The 10,203-nt window shown below is 26.9% G+C and overlaps 2 protein-coding genes across 2 annotated transcripts; one reads left to right on the top strand and one right to left on the bottom strand.

Annotated features, from left to right (window-relative positions):
* The first annotated feature begins 454 nt into the window (after positions 1–454).
* LOC105617335 (UPF0668 protein C10orf76 homolog) lies at positions 455–3,664 on the top strand. Its single transcript, XM_012198901.1, has 10 exons — positions 455–601; positions 672–957; positions 1,188–1,321; positions 1,456–1,666; positions 1,835–2,129; positions 2,260–2,477; positions 2,689–2,921; positions 2,999–3,125; positions 3,221–3,495; positions 3,572–3,664. Exons 1-10 carry the CDS (start codon positions 455–457, stop codon positions 3,662–3,664), a joined length of 2,019 nt encoding a protein of 672 aa, XP_012054291.1.
* Positions 3,665–6,607: 2,943 nt separating this feature from the next.
* On the bottom strand, positions 6,608–9,992 carry LOC105617324 (probable proline--tRNA ligase, mitochondrial). The gene is made up of 7 exons (XM_012198893.1): positions 9,968–9,992; positions 8,864–8,979; positions 8,076–8,327; positions 7,575–7,845; positions 7,292–7,473; positions 6,966–7,178; positions 6,608–6,892 (listed from the first exon to the last, which is right to left on the bottom strand). The coding sequence occupies exons 1-7, from the start codon at positions 9,990–9,992 to the stop codon at positions 6,608–6,610; spliced, it is 1,344 nt and encodes a 447-aa protein (XP_012054283.1).
* Between the last annotated feature and the right edge of the window lie 211 nt (positions 9,993–10,203).

Raw genomic sequence — 10,203 nt, 5'->3', positions numbered from 1 at the left:
ATACTATACGTTANATAGATGTACTATNTACTATATAATATANATTATATAATATATATATATTATATATATAATATAATATATTAACAAATTCTACGAAAGTTTGGTGAGAGTTAATATTGAATAATTTTTATTAATTTCTACAATTTTACATCTTTGGATTACGATATAAATGTAACAGTGCTAATAAAAATAAATGTTGAAATTTTGAATTTATATCATATAGCAAAATTTTGGATAAAAGATAAATATATAAATAATATTTTTATTAATTATATGGATAAGTTGGATAAATGTGCAAGATACTTAATATTTTCTTTCTTTTAAAATGTCATAAAAGTTATTTTAGGAGAATCTAATATCACAGTGCATTGTTATATATGTAAAGATTATATATCTTAACATATTTCTAGAATTTGAATATGTAAACAGAAGAAAATAATTCACTATACTCATGGCTATGAGAAAAAGGAGTGGCTCTGGTGCCAAACGTCAACATAAGTGCAAGTTAGTACCAATCTATGAGAGTTTCTTTAAAGGTGAAGACTTAACATTAGCTCATCCAAATTTCTGGAATGAACTATTCCTTATTAAACCCATGGTATGTATCTCTTAATTTTTAAAATTATTACTTAACCTATATAGAGTATGAGTTAATTATAATATTTTAGGTACCTCACATCGAAAATGAAATTCTTCATATGACATCGGAACAACTAAATGCTAGCAAAGAAAATTTAAATGCATTGGTATGCCATTGTGTCGATACATTAGTCGACGAACATCCATTTAGAATAGTATATGCGTTGCAAACTTTAGCAGCTGTTATCCAATCCATGTACAAGAAAGCTAACCAGGGAGATTATGGATTTAATTTAATAGATATTCTTGTAGGCTTCGATTCTGCAGAACAGAGGATGACAACGTTAATGCAACATTGCAATAATTTTTTAACAGGTAGATATATAATAGGCAACAATTATTAATCATTTATACATATCATAAACATATATTAGTTTAATGTTCTCTTGAAATAGATTACAATTTTATTCGGATTTATCCCATATTCTTTATCTATTATATATATATCAATATATGTATATTATATATATTTTAAGCACTTTTTAAATAATATTAGCAATTATAATATTAGCAAGAAAATTAATAAAAGAATTTATATTATTTAGGTGAATATCCAGATAGTTTGAAAGCTTTGTGCCTGAAATTGTTATTAATAATCGTTACTGGTATGGATAATATCAGCCAAAATACCTTACTGGAATATGTGATGTTAAATAGCGTTTTTGAATCGCTAATTCAAGTATGTTAAATATTTATAAATCATAATTTTTTTATGTTTATGTAAAATAAAATTTTAAATAATATTTGGACTTATGTATTAATAGTTACATTAATTATTATTATATAATAATAATTTATTATTTTGTATTATAGTTGTTGAGAGATACAGCTGCTAGAAATCGTCATGGTCATGATGCAGTTTTATTGTTAACACTTCTAGTCAACTACCGGAAATATGAAAGCGCAAATCCCTATATCGTCAAATTATCAATTTTGGATGATGAATTAGCCCTAAATGGATACGGACAAGCTATATCAAGTTCGTTGACGGAATTTTGCCGGCAATTTGCTCAACAAAGAGCAGGTATTCTATATAAATGCAATAGTAACATTAATAGTAGTTTACTGTAAGTATACTGTAAGTATATAGTACAATTGTTTAAATAATATGTATTGTTTAAATAATATGTATGTTAATACGTAAACATACTTCAGAATATAATAATAATAATAATAACACAAATATTTTCAGAAATACAAGCATCTTGGTTGTCTTCGTTAACTAGTATAGTTGGTAGCATGTTTGTTGGAGAGGAAGAAGCAAAAACGCAACAAGTTCGTGCGAATAACGCTTTACTTTTAGCTTTGTATGAGGCTACACACTTAAATCGTAATTTTGTAACTACTCTGGCCTACACGCAAAGCGATACTAGTGCACCTCCGTCGCCGAACAACACCTTGGGTCCAAATGCAGTAGCTCCTGGTGCTTCACCACCTGATGTGATGGCTCAGCCGTTCAATCTATTAGCAACCTTTCTGCAGTATTGGTGAGAAGAAAAAAATATACAAATTAAAAAATATAAAATATAAAAATATAAAATATAAAAATACAAAATTATTAGTGTATGTTTAATAATCTACTGCTTAACGTTCGTAAGATATTCATTTCTATTATAGTTCAATAGTTATGCAAGTAATTCGAACGGAAGCTATAATGAACAATGTGAAGTTGTGCTTCTTGATATTAAGCTGTATCGCAGAGGACCAATATGCAAACAGTTTGATGCACGACGCGAATCTGGCATTCAGAGTTCAATTACATAGAGTACCTATGCATCATCGAAAGTTACAGGACAAAGTAGCACCTGCTCAACCACTTGCAGCCACGTTACTCGGTATTTTTTTCATATAAAGAGTTATATATTTTTTCAAAATATCGTTACATTAGAAATTAAATAAGGGTAGAGTTTATTAATAACTTTCAGCTTATAAAATATTACTTGAATATAAATTGTTTAAATTTTGAGAAAAATTGTAACAAATTAAAAAATGTTTTAAAGGCTCATTTTATTTAAAATGATTATTATTTATATCGCTTCATTATAGATTTACTCGTCGAATTTGTGACATCACATATGATGAAAAAATTTCCACTTGAATTATATCATCAGTGTATCGGGGTTTTACAAAGATTACTGTGTTATCAGAAGAGGTGCCGTGTCAGGCTTGGTTATCAATGGCGAGATCTTTGGACCGCGCTAATTAATTTACTTAAATTTTTAACAACACATGAAAGTCATCTTATTAAGAAAATGAACATATTTCCTTTAGCTATTCAGGTAATGAGACATTTGAGAGATTGAATCGTCATACGATCGAACAAGATAATATTTTGACTACGTTTACTTTTTAACAGGTAGTGAACATCTTAAATTTTTTTATTACGTATGCTGATACATTCCTATCGTCACCTAATAGTTATGATGAATTATTTTATGAAATTATTCGAATGAGGCTTATCTTTACCAATCTAAATGCTATGGGTAAGTAGTGAATAATAATATAAGAATTTTAGCACTATAAACAAAATAGTATATTTTATAACGAGAATAAAATATTCTATAAAAATATATTCTAGCACTCAGGTATTCGACTAGCGAATCATATGAGTACAAAGAACACGCGCTCAAATTAACCAATTCTCTCGTTAATGTGAGGGATATAGTAAATCATTTTCCACCAAAAATAGCTGCGTGGCTAGCGAAGGAAAGTTTGTCGACACCAACAGAACAACAAATTCTAGCTATTATAATACAGAACTATGACAGTCTCGCTTTAAAACTGCAGGATAATCTGGATCAATACGAGAGATATTCGGAAAAGCCTAATCATACTGCATTTTTTGAGGAAATGGTAATCAAATAAAATGCATTAATCTATGTCTTGCACTATGTTTTTCTTATATTATTCTTATATACGTTATTTTTAGGTTACTGGAGTGATAGTGGATACGCGGGCTTCGATAGATCTTAATTCTTTAGATACGCAAACTATATTAGAAGAGCTTTCAAATATTTCATAATGTAAAAGTATATACATTGCAATATATTTTCAACATTGTGGTTATACTGCATTATTATAACACATATCCTTCTCTTGCATATTCCCAGCCAGTTTTTCTTATAAATTAATTGAAAGTTAGATATATCATCGTCAAAATATTTTAAGATTCTTTATAATTCTTTTTTTTATTATTCCTTAAATAGCCTATATATACAGACGATCAATATTATTGCACAATATTATTGATCATGCGAAGATTATATTGAAAATTTATATTTTTTTATTTTTATTAAAAATTTAATGTGTCAATCAAAAGTTCTTTAAAATATATTATGTAATTTGTAAAGTATTGCGCAATTTTAATAATGTAATTTATTAACGCTAAAAATGAGCGTCAATCGTTATAAATTGACACTTTATAGTATTAGGCAAATGTATATTTTACAAATTGTACAATATTTGAAAGATTAATTAGTGGCATTCAGCAATATATTTACTTTGTAATTGTAGGAGGTTTTATTCGTTGAGATAGAATTTCTTTAGACATCTAAGAGTGTAATCCAATTGGTGCAAAGCGCTTACTAAATATTGAACGTGGCTAATGATAGGATATATTTCACAAATCTTCAATATAATTTTTTAGACGATCAATAATATTGTACAATATCAAATATTATGAAATAATATTGATCATCTAGGAGTCGCTCTTAAAATCTCGGGCTTTTGAACACCCGGCGCCACTTGATGGCAAGCATTCGAGCAATATCTGTGTCGTTTCGCTTTAGTGTAAGATTTGAAAAGTCATGAGTGATAGAAAAATTATGTTTAGTAAAACTGAGAAGGCATTTATTCTTCAATATATAAAAGTTTATAAGTCACTACCTGCATTATGGGATATTAAATCAAAAGATTACTGGATGAAAAAATGACGCTTACAATTTTAATTAATAAATATTGATAAAAATATTCAAAAGCAGAGCTAGAGAGGAAAATTTTATAAATTAAGGATAAAAGAAACTAAAACGAATAAAGGATGCCAAATGAAATGGAATTGATACGGAAAGCCAACTTTATGATATTTTAAAGAAATGCATTTCCTTCAAGAAATAATACAAAATTCATGTAGCACAATCAATTTAAGAAGACAGAAGAAAATAATTCTGTAATTAATGTAAGTAATTTATACAAACATTTATTTGTATAAATAAATATAGTTTTTCAACAATATTTATTTTGTGAAGGAGTTCTGCTCCTGTTAAAATAATCAAAAATTATTTTAAATTTTTTCATTATATACTTGACCATTTCAATATCTATCATTATAAATTTGTAGTTAGTTAAATTAATTACATATTACAGCAAACATTACAATACTAAAAAATTTTTGTGACTATGTAGTGATTCTAGGTCAGATTTTTTTTTTTTATTCAAACATGTTTATTCAAGCAATGTGGAAAATTTTAATGTTATTCAAACTCTTTAGCAATTCTTTTCCATTCTTTTGCCATATTAGAAATACATGGAAAACGTTATGAAAATTAACAATAATAGATAAGAAGAATTATGAGCCAAACAATAACTTTAACCTTTAAGAAACAACATTATCAACATATTAAATATAAACACTATAGACATTTTGATAGCGATCACGTCATTGTTAATGTTATATAAAAATTGAAATTATAAAGTAAACTTACTCGTTATGAATACATTATAATAAAAAAAATATAAAAATTAGAAAAAAATATAAATTCCTGTATCATATTCGAAAGTCCTTGTGTTTTATGATTCATGGTCAGTAACTATGGTACATATCAGATTATATGACGGAAATTTTCATAATTATTGAGTGTTCTACTGGATGAATTTCGTTATTAAAATGTTATAATATAATGATTTTTTTTTACAGATGACAAATATATAAAGAAAATGAGAACCGGAAAGAGATCAAGAAAGACAATACATGCCAAATATTAAAAGAAAAGATAACAATCAAAAAGAGAAAGAAAAATGTACAAGATAAACTTACGAGTTTTGCATACGAATGTCTTAAATCAATGAAAATGAATATGATAAAATTGCTAAGGCTTGGGCTATAGAACTGCCAAAAATGTCCTGAGAACAACAGATTTATGTCAAAAAAGCTATAAATGATATATTATTTGAGGGTCAATTGGGAAAGTTGCAAATCGGAATTCTGTGCAAATCGATCCTCTTATAATAAGCCGTACTTTTACACCAATATACAATTCAGATTCTACATAAAGTCCAGTGGAAATTTATCAAAAATTCTCGTCATTTTCATTCATTATCATCATATTCTTATCATATTCCCAATATTTTTTTAAACTTTAATAAGTGTTTATAAATTTGACTATGGCTTTCATTTAACTTTTATAAGTCAACAAAATAAAAATTCATATGTTATTTTTTACAGCAAATATATGTATATAATTATATAATTATATATATAATTATATATTTAGTAAAGTAAAAAAATGTCTTTTATCTCTGATATCTTTCTGTATTATTGCCTTGCAATTCCATTGATATTACAATAATATCAATATTTTGAGCTGATAGTACTTATGAATTTTAGATTTTCAAAAGAATTTTCAAAAAAGTATTGTAGACAGATGCTGATGGAATAGCATTTTGCATGTAAGTTTCAATTTTTTCGATAAGTTAAATCATAATCATCTTATCAGATATTGAACTATTTAAACATAAAAAGTTTTAATTATTGTTAAATAATCGCTAACTCTTCATTCATTAAATTTTTATATGTATATTTGAATAATATAAAAGTTAATAGTAAAAAAATTGGTATTATTCACAAAAATGTACAGTTTTTACATTTGTTGTAAAGAAGTATATAATATAAATGTGTATAATATTCACATATACAATATTCACTAGCATTTCAATTTCTTACATATATACTGTATATATGTTCATATCTCTAATCTTTAACACTTATATTATCGAAATAATCATTCATCTGCTCTAATGATAATTCATGATAAGTTGAATTATTCACATCATGAATTTCAAATAAAGGAATCGATTGGGTTGCTGCTTTGCCAATGATAATTACGTAAGGATAACCCAATCGACGCGCGAACACTAATCGTTTACCAATCGTGTAATGCGTGCGATCGTCCAATATTGTATCAATATTGCGTTTGTAGAATATCTCAAATAGCTGTTCAATATAGGCAGATGTACTTTCTTCTTTGCTTCCAGCCTGTAAATTTTTTAAGATAGGAACAAAGAATATTCTTTAATAGATATACAGTAATATTTTTTATTTTACCTACCTTTGGTGATATGATGCATACTGTATACGGTGCTAACTTTACAGGCCACCTCATCTCATCATTTATTGACAAGATTTCGACAACTAATGTAATGATACGACTTAATCCTAGACCGAAGCAGCCCATTACCATAGGTGTCGGTTTATTCTGCTCCATAAACATTGCTTCTAATGGCCGTGAATATTTTGTGTCTAATAAAAATGTATGTCCTACCTGCAATTATCGTTTATGTAATGTAATATATTTTTTATAACATTCGCATCTTGTTTATATCTTTAATTTATATCAATTGTTAAATAAAATATATTTTTTAAAGAAATTTTTACCTCAGCAGCAGTATATGAATGCAGTTCATTTTTACATTCTGGACAACTTGTCGTCTTAGAAATACTTTGATTAATAGAGAAATGGCATGATGGACACTGAAGTATCGTGTCTTCACCGATATCAGACATGTAATGATATTCATGTGACATTAAACCTCCAATTGTTCCCACATCACCTATGCCTTTTAATAATCATCATTAAATAATTTTATAAGGTCGTTCAATTGGTACCTATATATCTATAAAATACATAGATTTTAATACAATTAGAAATGTTAATTACTTTTTGTATACTTTATACCAATCTGCCTAAAAATATTATTATAAGACTCGCAGACTAAATCATACGTATGTCGTGCATTGTCCAAGCTACTATCAAATGTGTATAAGTCCTTCATGATAAATTCTCGACTACGTAGGAAACCAAGCCGTGGTTTCATTTCGTCTCGCCATTTGCTAGAAATTTGATATAACTTCAAGGGTAATAATTTAGTGGAAATCTGGACAGTTTGTCCTGCTGACGATATCAAATTACAGATTGCTTCTTCATGTGTCTGTAACAACATAAAATTATTTGAGATTTCAGATAAACAAAAAAATGAATATATTATATTGATGTAAAAGATTCATCTTATTAACAGCTTTTAAGTAATTTCTATTAATCGAAATAATAAGTTAGTTTTTTTAGAAAATTAATTTTTCAGTTTTTCTTCAAAAAACTCAAAATTTTATCTGAAGTAGTACTAGTGATAGAGGAAAATGTTTTATAATATTTCTTACTTACTGGACTCAATATATACTCTTTCTTGTGTCTATCTATAACTGTAAACAATTCGGTTTTATTGGAATCATATCTATCAGTTTTCTTCCACAGTGCAGCAGGAGTTAATGCTGGAAGTAGTATTTTTTGTGCGCCAATATTCATCATTTCTTTGTCAACAATATCAATTAATTTATTTAAAATTCGCATTCCTAATGGCAATAAAGCATACATGCCAATACTAAGTGATTTAATAATTCCACAATTGATCATTAACTGAAACAAAAAAATTAAAAGTCTTTAAGTTAAAGAAAAAACCTGTCATTTAATTCCAGCATTTTTTTCCATTTGATGACACAAGTGTCATTTTATCTTTATTAATCATTGAATGCCAAGAAAGATAGAATATTTATATTGACTTGTGTCACTAAATAGAAAGTACTTATACAAAAATTTAAAAAATCTGGAATTAAATATATAAAAATATTTAAAAAAATACTATTAATTTTTAATAGTAAATTTGTTCAAAAAATTTATAACTTTTGTTAGAAATACTGTTTTATCATTATAATTATCAAGTAAATAGTTTTTATCAATTAAACATTGTGAAAAAATTATTTATACTTAAAGTCCGTTTCCACCAATGTAGATTAACTTTAATCTCGGTTCAACTTACTCTTTGTCTAATTTTGAAGATTAGAAAGAGACGAAGAGTAAGTTGAACTGAGATTAAATTTAATCTACATTGGTGAAAATGGGCACTAAATAAGTCTCAAGAAACATTTAATTAATGTTTAAAAAGGTATACATACCTTATGACTTTTAGATATAATATCTGTCTTTTCTATGCTATCGAACGATCCGCTCGTTCCTTGAAATATTCTGGACATCCTAGCCAGATTAATAATTTTCGTTTTACTTGCCATTTCTGAAAATGTTTATACAACAATACACCGGTGGATAACCGGCACATGTAACGGATAATTTTCTTTCTAACCCATTGAATGTAGCTGCAGATTCAAATATTCGATCATAGGGCGGCGCTAAATACGCTACAATATAATTATTTTTTTAAATGTACGTATCGCAGCGTCATTCAAAACATTTTACATAAATCAACAACAAGATATTTTAAATTTTAAATTTTAATGACATTTTTATCATAAATCAAAAGTAAAGAGAACATTATAATTATTCGTTTTAACTATTCTGCTATATCAATATCTCTTATATATTCGAAACAAGACGGATGTTTATTCAGCAGTGCAGTTAATACATTATTTGCTTTTCTAATGTTTAAATGACATTTATGACAACATTGACGTCAAAATAATGTACTTAAGAAAGAACAAGGCCAATTATGTAATTTGAAACGAGATAAAAATTACAAAAGTGAGCGAATTTAAGAATATATTTTCATTGATCAACTCGTAGTATGAAATATTTCAGAAATATTTTCTAAAAATTTCATTGTAAGATTTGAAATATTTAATACATTTTTTATGAATAATTTTTGAAATATAAATATATCTAGAAAATCAAAGTTTTGAAATATTCTTTTCTTACAATATTTATACAATATTTCTATTGGTTCGTGCCGATGTTAAAGGAAAATTGAAACGCAGAAGATTTAAATTTTAGTATACATTTATTAAATTATATAGGTTAGTCGGCACGAACTTTCTGGACAACCCAATAAAAGATTTTAGTGAAATATTTTAATGCAGTATTTTTAAATGTTTTACAAATTAAATCTGCGTTTATGAAATATTTCTAATATATTTTATTGAAATATTTCAAAAAATGATTCACATAAATATTTCATAATGTGTACTAAATTTCATTTTTATAATTTTTACTTCGTTTCGAGATACACAATTAATCGACCTAATTAACATGCGATTATCGCCGCAAACCTGTTTGTAAACACGCCTTCAACATATCCCTCTTCCTCTCGTTTCCCGCATATAAGTTGAGTCGACCAACGTTATCGCATCGCGCGATTGTACGCTAATTTCGCTCCATTCACTCAGAATCGTAAAACTCTATCACAATCTGAGTATATACTAATATTCTGATTATTTTATCTTTATTGTTCACCGAATGCTGAACAAAGTTAAAAGATATTCGGAGTTGACAGTTTTGGAACGCA

The sequence above is a fragment of the Atta cephalotes genome (assembly GCF_000143395.1).
Source record: "Atta cephalotes unplaced genomic scaffold scaffold00001, whole genome shotgun sequence".
NCBI classification, from domain to species: domain Eukaryota; kingdom Metazoa; phylum Arthropoda; class Insecta; order Hymenoptera; family Formicidae; genus Atta; species Atta cephalotes.
This window is presented reverse-complemented; position numbering and strand designations above follow the sequence as displayed.